Source organism: Anticarsia gemmatalis, chromosome Z, assembly GCF_050436995.1.
Source record: "Anticarsia gemmatalis isolate Benzon Research Colony breed Stoneville strain chromosome Z, ilAntGemm2 primary, whole genome shotgun sequence".
Lineage (NCBI taxonomy): Eukaryota > Metazoa > Arthropoda > Insecta > Lepidoptera > Erebidae > Anticarsia > Anticarsia gemmatalis.
Genome location: NC_134776.1, coordinates 11414905 through 11436489, shown reverse-complemented (window position 1 = coordinate 11436489; position 21585 = coordinate 11414905). Strand labels below are relative to the sequence as shown.

Here is a 21585-nt window from a genome sequence, read left to right as displayed (position 1 = left end):
GCCTGCTTAAGCTTGCTTTAATCTGTGAAGTAGGCTTAAATCTTCTTCTTGTTTACCAAACACCTTACCAAACTGCGGAAAAACTCAATAAATTATAAATTACTTGACCAGTGCCTCGATTCTCTACTACTATCGACTATCGACAACCGAACTGTCATCGAGAAATTTTGTATGAAAATCTGATCAGCGCCTCTGACGGGTGTCGTAGGAAACATTTTGGCAGTACATTCTAAATGTCAAATGTCGATAACTAGCCGGTTGTCGGTAGTCGATAGTGGTACAGAATCGAGGTACAGGTGCCTCGATTCTCTACTACTATCGACTACCGACAACCGAACTGTCATCGAGAAATTTTGTATGAAAATCTGATCAGCGCCTCTGACGGGTGTCGTAGGAAACATTTTGGCAGTACATTCTAAATGTCAGCTAGCCGGTTGTCGGTACTGTCGACACTCGAAATTTTGACATTTAGAATGTACTGTCAAAATATTTACTACCACACCCGTCAGTGGTGCTGATCAAATTTTCATAAAAAAGTTTTCTCAATGACAGATTTGTTGTCGGTAGTCGATATAATTATAGAATCGAGCTTCAGGAAAGTGAACGTTAGCGTTAAGTGACCGCACGTAGCAACGAGACGTATAAACGTTTTTAAAACAAACCCGTAACTAGCTAACTCGCTGAAACGGTTTTCGCTGTAACTTAGTATTGAATTTCACAAACAGTATTACTGGCGGCGTCGATAAACGTCCCACAAATTCATAGTTTTATTTTTTTATAGAACCAAACTTCACCGTTCTAGTGCACAGTTTAGCTGCGGGAAATTGAATTCATATCCGGTTTATTTAACATTTAAAAAACGTTAGCTGTACCAAGTCAATTCTAAATAAAAAATTCACGTAGCTTTTCTCTTTTATTCTCGCTTTGATTGATTACACATCGTATACAGAGGTCTTTTATAAATTTTATACAAAATTTCGCCACAACAAACATTCATTTTATCGTAATCGTTTTGTTTTTTGTCAAAATCCCCCATTAGATTATCTGATTGGTGCAGTTTATACAAATATGTATAAATTAACGTAAACAAACTCAACCCGGAACAATTAAATACACATTAAGGTCAAACCAATCGTTATTTTTAGGATCCTGTAATCAAACGGGAACCCTGAAGCTTACCCATTTTATTGGGACGTTGTAGGTAGATGTAAATTTTTCTTATTTTCAGTTTATACAGATCTCAACTTGTGGAACGTTGGTACTCATTCAATGTATCAATAATTATTATTATCAATAATTTAAAAAGATATTAGGAACCAAATGTTCTAAGACGCAGACTCTCAACATAATAATAAATATGATATATTTTGAATAGGACTCTATTTCTACTTGACTAGTAACAATTATGATTTCACTTTGAGAGAACACTATCAAAACACAAACCCTTTGCATAACCATATCAGTCATGTCAATTCTTGCTTTCCTACGTATTATATGAAGCTAAACTTGAACATTTTGAAATTTTATTGTACCTATAACTTACATGACATGTGTAGTAGATACTGTTAGTGTAAGGTGGTAACAAATAAATAAATAATTTTGTTGTAGCTGGCAGCCGTCCAATACACGGCCACGGCCCAGCACACCACTACCACCAGCTCGGCGATCAGCGGCCGTCGCCGGTCAGCTGGGAGGCCCATGCCCAGTCGCTGCGACCCTGAGGAGTTCTCCGAGGCACCAACCAAGGCTATTAGTAAGTACAAGTATAAATCATTTATTGGAGGTACCGCGTCATTTTATGGTGACTAGAAGGAACACTGTCAGGTTTTTAGTCGTAGTATTGGGAATACCGACTAAAAACCTGACGGTGTTCCAAGCCGTGTAAGCCGGAACACCTAGCCGTCGGGAGAGCCCGACAGACCCCCGCTTCCTCTCTGGAGCGCGACATGAAATAATGTATTTTCCTGACGAGAAAAAAAAGTATAAATCATTTCGATTTCGAATCCACGAACTATTAAATTAAGTAAATATCATCCATAGGATATATTTTATTTCGGTAAATTATTTTTTTATCCTGGTATAAGAACCAAATAGTATTATGGTTAAACCAACAGTTTTAAAAATGAAATTGGTAATAATTTCAAAGGTTAAATTTATATTTAATATGTGTATAGAATTCAAGAATTATTCGCTAATGATAAGATACAAATATTTACTTACTTAACCGTAGTATGTTGTTAATTATAAAACTCTTGTACTTACTCTATATCTTAAAAACAAAGTAGTACACTATAATAAAATACCCGTATGATAAATATGAATAACCTAATTCGCTGAAGATCTCTCCTCGGGCTGCTCTACTATGCCTGTTTTAATAGGCTTTTCCAAATTACATATGAAAATGTAGCTTATTATTTTTAATTAGATTCACATTGTTTCAAGTGCAGATGCTCGACCTACTAAAATACATTTACAAATCAGAACAAAGCTAAAAACAGCACTTAGTAACGCACCGCGTTGAGTATCAGGTTACTGATGTTAATTTTTTTTAGGCCTTTTCGATGTATCTAAAATAAAATGTACGATAACAAAAAATATTAATCATTGAATAATAATAACCGCGTATAATCTACGAAATGAAAAATAGATACACAAATCAACTTCTGACGCAGTGCAATATCACTTTCGTTCCTTGAGAGGTATGTTCGCTTAATAGAATCGTTTCCTAAAATACCTAATAGGTATCTACCATCTACAGCAACGTGAAGAGTCTCGCTGTGTTTACATCATCAAGACTGATTTAAAAAATATATTTTAATGTCTTAAGCTCTTTTATGTAAAAGATACTCCTAAAAAATAATATGGTGCAAAAGGTGTTCCAGATCACCTTAAATCCATACTAATATTATAAATTCGAAAGTAACTCTGTCTGTCTGTCTGTCTGTCTGTCTGTCTGTCTGCTACTCAATCACGCCTAAACTACTGAACCAATTTGCATGAAATTTGGTATGGAGATATTTTGATGCCCGAGAAAGGACATAGGCTATATATCATCACGCTACGACCAAAAGGAGCAGAGTACCAGTAATTAATGTTACAAAAACGGGGAAAATTTTCACCCATTCTCTCTTATTGGACGCAAGCGAAGTTGCGCGGGTCAGCTAGTTGAAAATATTTTATCATTAACCCTTTCATCAAGATCTTTTCTTGATGATGGCTTTTCAGCAGATAAAGGGAGGAAAACGTACACATTAATAAATTTTAATTTACGACGTAAAATGTGTGACATGTCGCGGTGTCAAGATAAATCCACTGGCGCCGGTTCATTATTTATACAGTACCTACCACACATATGTACTTATCCTTCGTTCGGCTTCGCTCCACGTCGAGGGAAAGCACTCGTTTTTACATAAAGCTCCTTTACTAAGAATATAGAAGAGAACTGCTAAATTGAATAGCATTTAAACCCTTTGTAATTGGATTTGGTTGAAGAATTTTAATAAAACAGTGTTGGACATTTATGAGTAATTTTTAAGAAACAGGTTTGATGAAAAATTACACGTACTTATGGAAACTATTGGTAACGCCCCTCAGAAAAAAAGCATCACGTTGTATCGGAAATAAAATATTTTTATTTACAAGTGTAATAATGATGTAGCGGCTAATGGCTATAATAACATCGGAATAAACATCCCACAATTCTAAACTCGCAATTCGTAACACAAATAAGTAATGATTGCGATGATAACTGCTGATAAACAAATACATATTACAGGTGTCCCTTGGTAACACTAGGCTATTCGTGTATTACTCTACTAGATCACCGCTGAATTGCAATCTCAAGTCGGTGTCCGAACAAGCTCTAAAGTGTAATTTGCTGTAACGTAATTTATAACAAACATTGTACAAGTTAGCTCGTTGAGAGTTACATTGTATGAGCCAACGACGCGAGACCTATAAATCATAATTTTTCTTCAACATTGTTGCTTCAACTCTACTTTAGTTCAGCCAATAAATATACATAGAGAAAGTTTGTATGAGTGTTGATCGATTACTTTCCGTATTATGTGAGGTTTCTTTGGGATGCAAGTCTTTATCTATCTTGAATAATAAAAGGGTAATGCTGAATGAAATGCGCTTTTCATACTGATTTGAATTTTATTCTACAAAGGTTCGAAACTATAGATTCTTAACTAGTACAAGTTTTATGAGGTATAAGCACTAAATCCTTAAAGTTAGCATTATCATTAAAACTATAAATAATTCCAAGACATAATGTATTCATAAATTCTGAATTCACATTTCTTATCAAGCGTAAAGTTTGAACATTAAAACTGATTACAAAAGCGGCCTCACATTAAGTGTAAATATCTTGGTTTAATAGAATTTATCATCGGACTGACATAATCGTACGAATCACAAAGAGCAACCTTCGAAGTTTTGGGTATCGCCCATGCCATCGATATTGTTAGGCTATATTTGGCAAATTGCTTTATACCGCTATTGGAGAGAACAAATACACCCATCAATTATATAAAGAGACCATCCAAACATCACAGCTATTTAATAACTAAGTAAATAATCGCACGCTTGTGAGCCCCCGGCTCATCAACTATTGTTAACTCGTTTATTCTGGCCTAATATTGGATGGAAGATGGATAATGAAACAGCCAACGTAGTTAATTGTTCATTAACGACCGACGGTCCTTTAGGATTTCACCACCGCAGCCTCCGCCACCTAAGTGCTTGGCCGACTATTTATCAAATACAAGGGACTTGATAGATCATGCCAGTCATAAGCCTACAGAGATTATAAGATTATTCGTCTATAATCAATATTACACAGAGGTCACATTTACTAATTATACATACATAATATCACGCCTGTTATAACCAAAGGTGTAGACAGAAGTGTATGAGACCCACGTCTCGCCATCAATAACGCTAGCCCCATGTAATATAGGGGCAACCGGCAAACCTAAATATTAGAGAAGACAAGTAATACTATTGCCCGACTCAAAAACGAGACATCGTGATCAGCTGACGAATAACTCAGATACGCTACCGTCCCACAGATGTAGTCAGTTACAAATTATGTTTACGAATATTTAAATGCTTCAATAAATTGTGTTCTGTTCGTCAAAGATCAAATTGTCTTACATTGCAGTTACTTATGATACAAGTGTATGTAAATTGCTGCAACACTTCATAACATGGTCTGGTCGTCATGTTCGAGTAGCCAAGGCGTGTAATAGCTAACGCCTTTGAAGCGTTCCACGCTCTGCAAACCGTAGCCAACTAATAGTATCAAATAACAAACATTAATGTACCTTAGTATAGTTTCAGTCCACTTGTTAGCGAGAATAACATGATTTATTTTTTATTATAAACAAAAGTTTTCCAATGTCTTATTGTATATTTCTAATTAATCTTTAAACAGTAAGTTCTTAAGTCGTTAAAATCAAACCGTTTGGAGCAAATCCATGAAATTTCCATAGTGATAACGTAACCCATATCATAAAGAAGAAAAATAAGTTTCCATGAACTTTGTTGATCTTTTGCACAAAAACTGCTTAGCGGATTTTGATGGCATCTGGTACACAAGTAGTTTATGACCTAGACCAGCACATAGGATACTTTTTAACCCTTAGGAAAAGTAATCACGTGGCCAGGGTTGCATGTAGAAGCGAGTATTTTATCAAAATGTCGTCAATAATATTTTATTTCGTTAAACTTTCTACTAGATATTTTCTTAAAGACAATCCACTCGTTTTGCCTACGAAGGATTAATTAACTTGATCCTAGTTGTCTACTTTAACGAACAAGCGAACAAGTAACCTAATATCTGAGCTCTATTTAAGATAGCTACTGAACTAAGAATAATTGACTCAACTTTGTGTTGAAGATTTAATTCACGAAATTATTACAGAATTTGCTAATAAACTATAAGTTAATCAGATTTTATGAAAAGCTTTTAAATCAGGTTAATAAAAGCTAGTACCTATTATACACATTGCGTAGGAACCGAAATCTTTGATCTGAAAGTGCTTTCTAAAATTTCTTAAAACATTATAGATCAATGTTTTTATACCTATACTTGCATTTATTTTAGAGCAATCTTAAAAGAAAATACATAGTTCAGTGCTTATAAAAATGAAACAAATTCTTCATAGTAAAAGTCGCTTCAAGCTAAAGTTAACTACTTGCATATGGCGTTAGCGCCTGGCTAACGCCATCTAGAGATCAGGCATGAAACTATAGAATTTGAAGTGCTGTGATTTCAAATAACTAAGTAATTATTATAACTTAGTATCTATATTACAGTTATTGAACTAACATTTTATCCTTCTTAAAATCAATTGTTTGTCACCAACATACAAATCTATTCCGAGAATTGGTTACGACGTAAACTTAGGTAAAACAATTTCGGAAGACACCTATCTATGTACTTGTGCCTACGGCAAACATTTATAGTATGTAAAGGGACCCATTGTACTGGAACTACGAAGGTCTTTACATAATTATACAGTTTTGTCTCCCGCAAAGTGACAATGAGTGAAATATTGAGAAATACTACATTTACTAGATAAACTAAATATATCTGATTTAGTATTTAAGTAATTGAATGATAATAATAATTGAATTCATGTTGATACTGCCGTAAACGTTCCGCTTTTTTCGAAAATCATTAAACCAATGAAGAATATTGTACCTCTCTACAAAACAACCACAACATATTATAAAGATATAAGTTACTTGAAAACATATTCACTTTACTTACATATTTACCACAATCTAGCTGTGCCAACAAAACTAATAAGTAATATAATTAATTTTACATATCATGAATAGTAACGATCAATCACAATAACCTAATTTGTCCAATCCTAATAATAATCGAATAAAACCAGATGCAAAATGCACGTCCGTTGAACATCGCTGTAATTGGCAGGTGACAATCTTTTCACTCATCCTGACGCAGCTATATCATCAACATAAAAGCGCAAATGCAACGAACCATACAATACCTGGTAAAAAGCTAGAAATTGCATTTACATTGCTGAAACACTTTTATTCGTTGCACAATGACATTCTGGCTTCAGAAATATAAAGAAAGTTTTCAAGATATCTTTTAGCAGCCCGCATATTTCGTAAATAAGCCTTTTAAAAGATATTTTTTTTACAATAAGATGTCCATTTAACATTGTCAATTCCTTAACAGTTTTTGCGGCTACCTTAAGATAGACCAAGTATAATACAATAGGTTAGCCAGCATACACTTTATAAAAAACAAAATCCGCCATAATATTTTCATCTAAAATGAAATCCAATTGTTATCATTATATTTTGTTACCTAAGTCTATATTTTAAAAGGATTAAGTTAACCACCGTCTCTACGTAGTTGATCGCATTGAATGCGCATAAACAAGCCTAGGCCATTTCTTCAGGATTTGTTCTATACCTTAAAGCCTCGCGGAGAAAATAAAATACTCAAGATACGGGCTACATAAGACTCGTATAAAATATAAATTGTATCTCGTTTGGTTTCAAATTCTTTCGCTATAATATATTTATGGGCATAATACGTACCTACGTCTAAAAATCATAAGTAAGATAGAATCGTTATTAATACTTTTTACTACATAGAAACTACAATCTACACGAATATCTACTTATTAATCAATGATAGGATTATAGGAACATTGCAATAATATGCATTGTCTTAATATAAAAAAATCTAAATAGGTATAGTTATACCTTTGATCGAAGTACATCTAATTTCTTTGTATTCAATATATTATTTGTTCGTAGCTTCCGTACTTTCGAAGCAAACTCGATCTGCCGTGAAGAAGCATGTCCAGTTCCCGGACGAGAAGAGCTGCATTGAGGAGACACCCGAAGTTCCCGAAGTGTCTGAGGTCGTACCTGAGGAAAAACCGGGTAAGATATCCATAAAAGTCTGCTACTAATACTTATCCTTCTGTTTTTTGTTATATTTCTTGATATAATGATTTATTTTCTTCCCAAAGTTTTACAGAACACGTTACAATTTCAATGACAGATTTCGTTTACGTTTACAATTTCAGCACCATTAGCTAGGAATTAAGAACTAACCAGAAAATTAAGTGATGAGTCCCTAGGTCCTGAAAAATTTGGGTTGCCGAGAAATATGTACTTCTGTTTCAAAACAATATTGATTGGAATAGCTTCGATATTGAAACAATTTAACCGTCACAGTCACAGTGACTAGCCAATAGTAAACGTTAATACAAGTGCATTTATATTCGTTGCAAAATCTAAATTAATTTTTCTTCCAATTATATTAATTTATAGTGTTTCTTTTATTTCGTGCCAAAAGTCGTCTCAATTAATTACACTTAAACATTGTTTCAGTTTTTTCCAGAAAATATCTTTTGCTCAGAGGCTGCTTCATTTCAATCTTTTGTTTTGTGATAGGCAAATATATTTGACTTCGTTTTCTTATGCATTTACCAAAACAATATTGACTTTATATTAGACATATGCACTTTAGCAGTTGCTTATTCTATCAATCGAATTAAACCAAATCAACTTTTTTTTTATAAATCTTCAATGATACCTATTGTTTCTAAAATCTGAATTTCCGAGCGACTTAAAGAAGCACATGAACGAGATAAAACGAATTTATTCAAGAGAAATAACGCTTTATGTGATAATAAACGCTGATATTCTTAAATATATTCATGACAATCTTTTCTGTATTAAATATTGGGGAGTAGCATTACTTTTTCTATATTGGGGAATATTTATAATACAAAAGGAGAAACAGAGATGAGACAAAAAAATTGCAATATATTTTATTACGAATAGCTTAAATGTTGTTTTTAGCAGCAATTCTTTTACTAATTAAATAATATTGATAGCGTAAATACAGGTCTATTTTAAACAGGGCCATACAAATTTATTAAAAGTATCATAATATACATTTACGAAGACTGTTTGGTAAAGTCTTCTTATTCTTCAATTTCTATTCTTATATTCACCTAAGAAAGACGGTACTAATTAAAAAACTATTACGCTCATAACTTCTAAAATAATTTGTAGAGCTATATCAAAGGCTAAAATTATTCTTCAAGTAAATCACAGTACTCGAACAAGACAAAAGGCATTATTCATTTCGTTATCTCGTAATTAGCGTCACGTGCTTTGTATCTTGTATTAAGACAAAGCGTTTTTTAAATAAATCGCAGTGGTATACCGATACGTCATTGAAAGTCAAAATTAATTGAAATAAAAGATCAAAGGGACAAGCTTGTAAATACTATTTGGATACAAGCATAATACTGCCCAACCTTCAGTTGTTTAATGGTGGATAAAAGCCCAAGTCCTTTTTCATTTTGGGATTTTTTTACCCAATAGTGAGGCCATAAATGGCCATCATGGATTCAATTGCCATAGAAAGAAGAAGAAGATTAAGATAGCTTTATTGACATACACAAGTTGGGCTTATCGAACAGAAGATACTTCGACTTCTAAAAAATATATGGAATGAAGTCATATATATCTCGTGTAGGTACAAAATTTCAAGAGCACAGTTTAATCCCAACTCATAACTCTTTATAAACTGTTCACTACAACTTGATCGGATATTTGAGAGTCCTCCACCGCTGAATGTTACCCAAGAGAGGCACTTAGTTATATGAAATATTTTATTTATTACCCCTAACTACGTTTAATAGCACAAATTTTAACTTAAATGTAACGTTCAATAATGCTAACACATTTATATAATATAATGGCTATTAAAATATAAAATTGTGAAAGATCACTTGGCTATTCGCTTTTGTGTATTAAAAATGAATGTGTATTTTTTCGGTACTTTCTCTTTTAATATTATGAGTAATTCAATGCGCCATATCCTTATAACTCGCCATGCGACACAAATACAAATAACGGAGAATTGTCACCATCTGTACTATTTCGCAGTGTCTTATATATTCGTATAGACAGCAACGCAACGCCTCGAGTAATTCTAAACAGCCACGTTGACCTCATATCTTTCGAACCAATGATTCTAGATTAGATATGTTTGTCTTTGTTGTTCTAAACATTCTGTGACACGAGAAATATGGTTATATTAACACAAAATCCTCGACTCGGTGATGTGGCTTCGCGAACAATATTCGTATTCTGAGTGTCGTCGCCCAACTAATAAAACAAACACATGAATACAAACTAAACATGTCGCGTGTCCTAACAACACATACATTTTATACACAACTTGTATCATGATCAATATCTACACTATCACTGAACGTATAGTTTTCTAATATTAATATTCTTTTCTTTTATGCTTTCCCGATTATTGCGTTTTGTTTCGAATTTGGCGTACGACCAAAGGACGTTGACAAAATGTTCCGATAGTGATATATTAGCTCTGTCGACAAATTCCGTCCTGAACAACAAAACTAGTTAAGGCGCTTTTTCCTTGTAATGAACTATAAAATAATATACGAGAAACTGTTGCTATTAGCGGTTTACTGCCATTAGTTTTGTAAGGGCACGGCTTTTGTTGCGGATAGTTGTCGTGTGATAAAACTAAGCGAACTGAAATTAGTAGGCCATTAATCACTGTTTTACACGTCTGTATAAAGTGATTTGCACTTCGAACGTGTCTTCTAAGAGGATAGTTTAGAGTCGATAACATACCGGAAAGGTCAGTCGAAGCTTAATTAAATACCGTCTTTTTGTACCTGAGTAAACACAGCGCCTGTAGGATCAACACAAAAGAAATACTCAAGTTATTAATCAATTTGTCCCCACACGTCCTCGTGTCCGTATTTTATCGATAAGATGTTGGTATCTTTATCCAGGACCATTCCGTAAGTTCGCCTTTACGACTCGTATGTAACACAATATTTACTATCAATACGTATTCATTCGGACAAACACTCAAGTCGCTCCGTGGCGGAGAATATGAGCCGTACTGGATATATGTTGGCTGGAGTAACGCTTTTGTAAATAGGCCGTCCGACTGATATAGGATTAGAATGCTTTTGTGTGGCGATGTATCATTGTGATACCGAGAGTATATTCAATAAGAATATTTGGGAAGCATTTAACGTAACAACTTTGGCTTCAGACAGACATAATTGAACGAAAATCGCGGAAAAATGTTTTTGTGATCGAAAAGTTTCAGTAATTGTATTCTAGACATATTCTTCTATGAAAGATTAAGATTACTGTTTAGATGTTTAAGAGTTATATGCGTTTCAATGCTCAATATTGTATGAGAACTTATTGCGTAACAAAAAAGCAACGATGATAACTATACTAAAGTATTTACTTTATGTAGCTATATTTGCAAATAAGGTTCATTTTATAAATATCTAGAATATATCTTAAATCTCGGCAGCCGCAAAATAATGAGAAACGTATCACAAAATCCTGCGGTATTGAGGAGGCTCATCAGGTCCCTTAAGCGCGCGGATACATAAAAATAAAGTAGGTAATATCCGGATTTATTAGCATATGCACGTATACCGTGTCCTACTTGGTAAAAAGAACTCCAATCAGCTTCCTGTCTCTCGGGGGAACTTGATAAAGATTGCAATTTGGAATAGTGAAGTAGAGAAAAAAATATGGAGTATCAGAACTACAGCAATACAGCATGCAGTCTGCACGATACCTGCTCGTGTGCGCATTCAATTTCCTGTTTCCAATGTAATGATTGGCTGTTACGTTCGCATTTTTTTATTGCATCGAACTGAGTAGTGAGTATGGCAAAATAAAACTCATCGCTTTCACCACTTACGGATGGACTATCCGGAGTATAAAGTGCTGAAGGAAATGTATGAAATAAATGTATGTCTCTCGAATTTCCACTTGTACCGCGATACTAATCAAGTGGTTTAATTGGTCGTTACTCGTTACATCACTAGTATCGTCTGGCTCGTTTAAGACAAGCATCTTTACGACAGAAATTGCTAAAACAACAATTTAAATTGTTTTTCTCTATTGAAAGAAAGTTTAGTTTTATTTAGCTTGGAGTCTTGGTTTATATTTAAGTTCATAAGCAATATATTTAATCAAAAGTACCTGCATCTATTTTCTCATACTGGTTTTGACGTTTAAGTTTTCCATTTCCCAACCGTTTAAAGCACAAAGCTATGAAATGAGAATTCATAGTATTATGAGTTTTATATCCGTTGAACGATAGTCCATTCTATTGTGCATTTGTAATATTAAATTTACCTCCGTTTTATAGATGAAGACAGCAGTGATGAAGTAGATAGTTTAACCACCAACTACAGGATTAAATATATTTTCAACTTCAGTAGCAAAATATCTGTCATTACAGATGACTATGACGACGTTTCAATCACAGAAATATTTGAACCTTATCCACAAGAAATTGTTTAGGTATCTAGTATTCACTATTATGTTCCGTTATTTTCATAGCTCATCCAAAAATCGTAATAAAATCATACAATCTACAGGTTTCATTATCGTTACCAAGCAAGAGAATTAAGATATTAATTAATTGCTTGGTACAGTCAGAATCGATGGTGCTAAGGAGTTATGACATTATCACGTACCAATCACATCTACATGACATTCTATACATATACTATTTCGTTTTATACTATCAGTAACACATTATCGTATTCTAATTTCCACATACTTTTATACATCAAAATCACACCTTTAAAGGCAAAGGTATTACTAATTTTAGATTTAGGGTGGACAAGTTACTTGTAATTTTATTTACTAAGATTTACATAAAGGCATCGTCATTAGTTGTAAAAATTAACCCTTCATCTTACACCTATTCTTGAAAGTATTTGGACTTGATTTTGACGAGCTTTTAATCATGGTGTCTCGACTAAATATGGTGGTAGAAGGTGACGGACACGTTGTTTTTGGAAAGGTTTTTGGTACTCGCTGTTTAAGACGGTGGTTAATTGAGTAATATTATTGTGTGTGGTGACAGAGGCTCGCGTGATCAGCTCGTTGTGGATGGAGCTGGAGTCGGAGGTGCCGCCGCCGGAGCGCTGACGGCGGCGCAGCGAGCAGTACTACCGGCCGGTGTCGCGCGCTCGTCTCGAGCGCCGCAAGATGTCTGCCGCCGGAGTGCCGCCCGCCGACCCGCCGCCGCCACCACCACCACCACCGCCGCCGCCGCCTAAGACTCCGAAAGACAAGAACAAGAAAGACTCACTGTAAATCCACGACCAACGGCTGCTTCAGACGACGTCTTAAAGATCTTTTTATTCACTTTTCAATTCTTATTCCAATTTCCATGATTTATGACACATGTGCTATGAATTTTTATTTTAATACGGCCTCAAATATTTTCGCTGAATGTTTCATTTTATATTTGATAAGTTCGAGACACTTTGTGTGTCAGCTGTTTTACTTTTCGTTTTTTAGACATAACTTTACCCGAAAATTTATGCTATAATGATCTAAGTGTGAATGTCAATACGAACCATGACTGCTACCAAAATAGAATTAAAAGTTCAGACAAAGGGTATCCTCCGTCAAGGCGTCGACCATATAGTTCAGACCACCGTTCTCTTAAAGTTTGATCATTACGGAGAAAGATATACAACCGTACGGAAGAGGCGACGCCGGATGCAGCGGATGTGACGGAAATAAGGCTCGATCAGACATATTAGTCCTCAAAGACTATGAGTCCACTACACGTAAAGGCACTACAAAAGTGAATCCTAAAAGCTAACAAGTAAGATTCATTTTGAGTTCCATCTCGCCGGTCTCACGGCTGGAAGGTTCCCTCGGCAGGGCTGTCCGCAGGTCGCAATGTGCCCTTGAACTGCTTTTTAGCGGCCACCGACCGTCTGGTCTGGTAGAGGCCATTTAATAAAAAAGGATACGAATTTTATTTTACACCTCCATACAAATCCAAAATTTGTTCGTCGCGGTTGCTGAATTTAAAGTTTCTACTACAAGTTAAATTTGTTTAGTTTCATCAGTTTCGTCGTAACATTTGTGGTTCAATTCAAAATAGTTTTTACGATATGAAATTACACACTTTCGTTCAAGGTCTAAGACCTTAAACGGTTTGGTTAAGTTTGAATTTGTAATCAGATTCAAACATGACCATGCATTACAAAATTAACGTTTTGTGAGCATTAATATTTCTTATAGGAGTTCTTAATAAAAAGCATAGAAAGATTTTGGTATACCACTGCATTAGATCAGCCTAGCCTTTCTTCTAACTGTGTTGGAGTTTGCTTCCAGTCTCACCAGATGCAGCTGATTACCAGTTTTTTCATGGAGCGACTGAGTAGGTATCGAACCTCCACAACCCAGTTACCTGAGTTATAAAGCAATACCTTTCGGTAAGACTGGTTTTCAGACTCTCAATCTTCTGACTACCGTTAACGACTGTCAAAGATCTTTGAAAATGACAGCTGGGACCCACAATTTAACGTGCCTTCCAAAACACGAAGGAACTTGGGATGTATAATATGGTCACCCATCTACAAAACAGACATCGATCCGGCAGTGGTTTACTAAGCCACGAGCACTGCATTACTGGAGATATTTCCAGAACTCAATATAACAAGATGTAATGCCAAAATAATTGCAATATGTACGGCACAAGTGGGTTTGTATTGAATCCATAAATTAGTTTGGTTGGCTCGGACATAATATCATTTACTGAGCTAAATGCGCCTTATTACTCTCACTGCTGAACTTTATAAATGTATAAATAAAATGTTTGTACGAAAGGATACATCATAGTTTCGTCAAATGTCACTTGAGTAATCTTTTAGGCAAATGGAAAGGATAAAGCAACCAAGTGAAAAATTATCCTATATTCGAAAGAATAGGTCTATGAAAGAAACCGAACTATTTTGGTAGAAGTTTTACGGTCCATTGACGTTATCACACCCGTTTAACCGATTCATGGCCAATGACTCAACAGTTGAGTCATTAAAAAACCTTTAGGAAGGCCGATGGCTCAATTGGTGAGTCAAACCAAAATTGTATAAAAACGGATATTAAAAAAAAAAAAACACTTAAACTACCATTTTTCAGATCTCATTAAACATTTCCGTGAATATCAGACCTGGCCCTTCAATTTAGAGAATATTTTTATTAGTCAGGTGTCATAAACCTTTTGTATAACTGCCGCAAAACATCTTGAATATTTTTTAAATCGCTATACAAGCATTTGTTGCATATATTCAAATAAATATATAAATATTTATAAAATTTATAAACACAATAATTGCTCGTTCGAGGAGCTATTGCTATTGTAAATGTCTTGTTTATTATCTTTCTTTATTCTTTCCCTTCATATTGTCTAACAGTATTAATTAGTTTCTCATAACACTCTAAACGTTTGTCTGCTGGTACATTTCTCAACCTAAAAGCAAGCATTATGCCTAAATCATGCTCAAACTGAGCATAAATTGGAGGCAACTCATCTTGGGTATTAAATTCTGCTGCCAAATCCTTAGAGAATAATGCATTAAAATATTTTTTTGCTGCACAGCAAACATGTTCTGTTTTTTTTTCTATAGAGACCTCATTATTCATTTTATTTTCATTCATATGGAAACTATTTTTTTTTCTTTTATTATCTTCGTCTTCATCAGAGTCCAAAATTTCTTCAATGCTAGTATCTGAACTGTTGTTAGAAACTACATTGCAACTATTACGAGATTGAGTGAATGGACGCTTCTTTGGTACACTTTTTTGTAAAATCGATTGACTACAGCTTGGAAAACCTTGATTTTCTTTATCTTCAATTTGTTGATCATGGAAATCAGTAAACATTGCCTGGCTACATTCAGTAAAATCGTCGTAGTCCTGATTATCTACAAATAATATTACAATAATAAATAATGATTGAATACTACTAAAATGTTTACTACCTCTGCAATATTTCATTAAAACCAACAAATACTACCTTGAAACGCCATATTAACTTTTATTATCCACAAATTCGAATAGGAGAACACAGTAACACGTTTCTGGTTGTCAGACTGGCTCGAATGATGGCGAAAAGCATTAAATCATTACAAGGAGCCAATGACTCATCAGTTGAGTCATCCTTCAGGGAGGCCGATGGCTCAAATGGTGAGCCACCGACCAATGAATGGGGCCTGGCTGAAATGTTCACGAAAATGAAGGTGGCAATGAATCGGTTAAGTTCATTTTTACTGCGTTGCACATTTTATTTTCTAATATTTTCCTAAATACATAAAATGTTATTAGTTTTGTATTTGTCACATCATATTGTGACCCACTTGGCTGTAAGCTGATTATGTGTACACGTTACCTAGCTCCGGCGATAGTTTTCTATTACCGAAGTTATGAGCTTTTATGTTACCTGTGCTTCTTAGCTCTTTGTTGCAATTCTTTAAGACGATCAGTCTGTACACGAACAGGGTAAAGCGAAGCTAAACATGAAAAGATTTGTCAAACAAATATCTATTCTGTAGACGTATTCTAATTCTAAAATACTGTAGTTAACTATGTCAACACAGTGAACTTATTTTAAGCTCCGAATTTAAGGTTTTATCATTTATACTGAACTTAATTTTTGTGTTTCATTTAAACGTTTCCCATTAAAGTTTTCTTTTCTATCCTGTATTTTATTTTATTTCGAGCTCAGAGTCCACTGAGCTCAGACATCTTTTGATCTCTCTTGATCAATGTTCGTTTTCTTTGTCCTTTTCATTTTGTTTCTTCACACGTCACATAATGATATTGCATACGTATCTACTTATTACAGAGAATTATTCAATCGATATTACACTTACATGTCAGTAGATGTTTTATGATAATAATATTAATCAAACATATAATCAATATATTCAAATAATAAATCAATATCATTGAAGTAATCGCTGTTCCGATTTGTTAATCGTAATAAAATTCTAGAACGTGCTTTATTACTTATGTTATGTTTGTATTTGTTAGAAGTTAAGTGGTATATTTTTCAAGTTTTTATTAGGTTGTTAGTTTAGTCCATAAGTTATTTCTATTCCTAAAACTGTCTCAGTTGTAGCGTACTGTTGGTACAAGCGAGCTTATATTACTGGGAACAAATGTACCTGAATTCGATTCGATGCACTTCGTATCCATTTTACTTGAGTAAAGAAGCACGTCGGTTTTGCGATTGTGAGTTACGATTGCATGCAAGTGGAATTTTATTCTTATGCAAAGTAACAAATAGAAAATGGAAAGTACATAAACATATCGGGTTGGGTATGGACAACCGACCTGCATCTGATCTGTTACAACTGAGATGGTCAAGGAACTTATTCATTAAGTACATAGTTATATTCGTGATGGTTTGGTTATATTTACACATGTTACGTTCACTTTAAACTGTTTACTAGGTAATAGTTACCATAAGTATTTAAATATACTATTAGTGAGTAATGAAATAACTGATTAGTCATAACTAATTTCTAATATTTAGGAGTGTTCGTAAGGGAATTATTCGAGACTTGGGTCATATTTATTGAACATCTATGTAAATTTTTCGAAAACTTGGCTTTTACTTAGCCTCGACTGCGATCTTTTGTACAAAACGCTACAAAATTTTGGGACAACCCTTAAAATTATTATAGCTTTGGTTTTTTTCTAAACATTTTGTTAAATGTACGATTTTTGTTTAAAATGTTGGGATGTTTCATGTTATTATGAGTTTTGCACTAAATCTAAAATGAATAATTGGACTCTTTGCCCACTCTCGGATATCTGGTGACGAGAACTCGAAATGTAACTTACTGCTATTAAACTCAATGTACGCAATTACGCATGTATACCATAGGATATAATAATGTATCGAATTATAAATGAATCATATGAGCAAATGAAAAAAACCCAAAAAAAATAAATAGCACCTTTAGCAAAGAATGTCAGAGATAAGTAATTGAAAGATATATTCAGGTACGTTGAACCGTAAACAGTTGGTAGTTGCACATTATTAGTGAATATTTAAATCCTTGTTTATTCAATGTCTGTTGCTGTATTAATAAACGTGTCCAACCATCAAATTATCGTTTATTTATTTATAATATTTACCTTTGCCTTTCACAGTGATCATTGATCCGTAATACAATATTTAGTTAAGTTGTGTAAAGTTTGTTCATCCTTATAAAAACAAAAGCAAGAAAGTTTTTATACCGACCCTTCACGGATTCAGTATGCAAACTCGAGCGTCACTACTCCCGTACCTATTCTTTAAGGAGACCGTGGTAAGCAGTGGAACATTAAGTATATTATTATTTCGACCTTATTTAATTATTAAACGTGAAGTTTAATAAAAAAGCAACAAATGATACAAAAGCTAATGGTCGTAAGCAGGAATACTCCAGAGAATTAAACGACCACATCAGTAAATATACGTATTTTGGATGGATTTAGGTTTTCATTAGAAAAATCTTGTATCTGATCAGTATATATTTTTCTTGCCGTTTTAAATATTCTATAGGTAGTACGCGTATATCACAATAAAATTGATTACGGCCCAGTTCGTGTTAAAAATCATTATACCTATACGCGAATTAACATCAATATAACAATAAGATAAAACCCAGGCATCTGGATTAAGAAACACAAGACATTTAATTTGAAAGTGAATAGTTACCGGGTTGTTACTTATTTGAAAACCATAAATAGCCCCATGAAGATATAATTTGAATTATCACATACCTACGTACTAATATGGTAACAAAGAATAACAGAATTCGTAAGTTTATAATATAAAAGTTATTCATTCAAGCTTGTACTCGCTTCTGGCCTTCTGGGGCAAAGTGATGTCATCGGTGACTCAAAAGGTGATGACCTATTCAAAACGTCCGTAGCTTGCTGACGGATTTTAATAGGTACTACTGATTTTTATTTGTGTTAAAATTACAAAAAGTTATAAAATGGTCGACAATGTCATTACTTACCTATTAAAACAGCAAGACTTTTCCATGAAAAGTCATTAGACTTCATTTATTACGAAGGTAAAAGGTAGTAAGGAAAAATGGAATGTGGTTTGTACTTATTTAACAGGGTTTGAAGTAAAATAAAAATACTTGTATATATTGTAAATAATGTGATTATATTCTTAAATAATAATGGATACACGTGTTAAAGAAATTCGGTTTAACAAAGATCTGGTTACAGTTTTATGTTCGTTGGTTTAGTTTGAGACGTTTAAATTTTGTATATTTTTATAATTATTTATTATAATTTGGATTTTATGCGTTCAATGTAGCATAATAAATATTTTTATATATTTTTTCATGTTCGGTCACAGTACAAGTAACCGCGCGCGCTTTAGACACGATGAACGATAGCGACATCTTCGTTAAAATTAAATCAATTACATAGCATCATATTCGTCATTTATGTCAAGAACATAATAAATTGAACTAAGTATACAACGACGTCTATATAAATTAATATTAAAAATAATATATTTTTGTCATGATAAAATCACAATCGCTCCATTCGGTGCTTCAAGTCGGTCTCATAAATCGCGCACGGATAACAAACATATACAATATTTATAACACATCCGATTATAAAAAAATAATAAATATCAAACACTACTTAATGTAAGTACTTGTTTGACAAGGTATAATAAGCTATGCAAATAATTTTCTGAACTTTATACGTACCGATGATATTAAATTTGTGCAAACTCTTACACAATTATATTGCAATACAATTTATTAACATTATATTAAGTAACATTATAATCTTTAAGATTCTTTAAAATATTAATACAATTAATAATTATTTACTTACACAGCGGGATTCCGCACTAATTTGACGGAACACGCTTTACATAATATAAATTTTAATATTTATGAATTTGTTCTTATTTTTAAAAACCAATCGGTTGTTCAATAGTTTCTTAGCCAAATTAAATAATTGTGGGCAGTGAACGGCCTCATACAACACAACTACAAGGTATACTGTCACTGTTGTCAATCGACAACTTTGTCTACTAACGATCACTGACATTGGACTCTGAACTGATATCCAGCACTCCTAAATTAGACCGTATCACTAAACATTTAAAATCCTTAACCGCAAACTAAAAATGTGTATAAAATAAAAAGAAGATCAGTACATTAATGAGCCTAGCCAGTTACAGTCTAAGCCTATGGTTGTTGTGACAAAACAATCACGACGTATTTGCTTCTACGCCTTCTACGTACAATATGTTCAAAGGCAGGAGTGACTGGTCCACACGTACACCGCGAACACACCAATATTATGACATCTTGACACTTTACATAACGCAAACTATTTACAATTCACTCGCATCGAGGGTTCCTCCGACTTTTTCCAAGTCAACATTGTTTTACGCTGAGTGCTCACGTAGTGGACTGTACTCCTTTAAAGCTCTTGTTTGGATCGACAGAAGTAATAAGATTATAAGCATTCGTACAGCACACCGAATCACAAACAATGATAGTACACATAATATTAAAATTACTAATTGTAAATACGAATCTAGACTAATGTATGGAAGCTACATGTTTAAGGTCAACATTGTATATCAATGGTTTAAGGAAGTATTATTGCGATTTGGAAAAAGAAACATTGTCGTACTTATAACTATACTCTGAAAGGCGGATTTAAAATTTGCATAAACTTGCATATCAAAGCATGTGTGGTATTATAGTTAATTGTGCAATATGATATTATTGTTGGTGAAGAGCTTTGCAGATAACTACTTTTATTGATACGTATTGGTTGATGTCAACCATTGTCACTTTTAGATCTGCCCTCCAGAATAGGTCAATATTAGGCCTACGTTCTATATTACAAAAAAAATACAGATCAGTTCACCCTTATGGAGGCAACTGACATTATTATTGATAGCTACATAAATATCGACCACGAAGGTTAAGACCCTATCTATTATTTGAGATTGTATAAATGACCAGAGGTGAGTAAGCGAAACAGTCGCTACAGAGACGTAATAAAAGCGAATATGAATTGCCTACAGGTGATCAGTTACGTGCAAAGCGAGGGGCGAATTTTTGTAACTGTCGTAAATAAATCCTGTATTATCTAATATATAACACATCGTATCGCGCAGCCGGTCTCACTCACAGTTCGAATATATCGCTCGGCGTGTGCGAACGTACAAATGTCTTTAGATATCTTCACTCCACATGTTAGTAGTATTCATTCTTGTATGCCAGTACCAACCTAAAACCCACCGTGTTTGTCTCGTCGAATATTTAAATGTCTATGTTGTCTGTTTTAATGTTAAAGTTTGTGGGGAAGCTGGTGTGATGCACGGTGAATTTTGTTTGTGTATGTCGCTATAAGCAAGGGGTCCTGACCGGAGTGGTTTGCTAGACGGGCGGTATCGTCCACAATACGGCGGTCTTGTCGGCGGAGGTGGACAGGAACGAGAAGTCGTCAGGGTGCCACCTCGCTGAAATCACTTTGTCCGGGTGACGAGCCACTGGCACACTCGGCAGCGCGCATGTCAGGTCACCTGGGAACACAAATTGCGATCAAGTTTTGTTTCATTCGCGTTGATATAGAACGAAAAAAGCGAATACAATCACAATACAAATTATTTTGACATTTGAC

General features: G+C 34.1%; 2 protein-coding genes across 8 annotated transcripts in view; one reads left to right on the top strand and one right to left on the bottom strand.

The window, feature by feature from the left end:
- LOC142986396 (uncharacterized) overlaps window positions 1-18192 on the top strand; it is a 122282-nt gene extending 104090 nt beyond the window's left edge. For 2 of the 4 annotated variants that reach the window (XM_076134880.1, XM_076134881.1), the window contains exons 8-11: window positions 1609-1753; window positions 7813-7941; window positions 12248-12402; window positions 12974-18192. In XM_076134880.1, coding sequence (XP_075990995.1) covers window positions 1609-1753; window positions 7813-7941; window positions 12248-12402 — 429 coding nt within the window. In that variant the 3' untranslated portion in view covers window positions 12974-18192. The remainder of the gene's footprint in view (window positions 1-1608; window positions 1754-7812; window positions 7942-12247; window positions 12403-12973) is intronic. The other 2 variants (XM_076134883.1, XM_076134882.1) reach the window with 2 other exon arrangements.
- Window positions 18193-19055: 863 nt separating this feature from the next.
- Window positions 19056-21585, bottom strand: part of LOC142986725 (WD repeat-containing protein 47) — a 39392-nt gene continuing 36862 nt past the window's right edge. For all 4 annotated transcript variants that reach the window (XM_076135333.1, XM_076135334.1, XM_076135335.1 and 1 more), the window contains one exon: window positions 19056-21487. In XM_076135333.1, coding sequence (XP_075991448.1) covers window positions 21342-21487 — 146 coding nt within the window. In that variant the 3' untranslated portion in view covers window positions 19056-21341. The remainder of the gene's footprint in view (window positions 21488-21585) is intronic.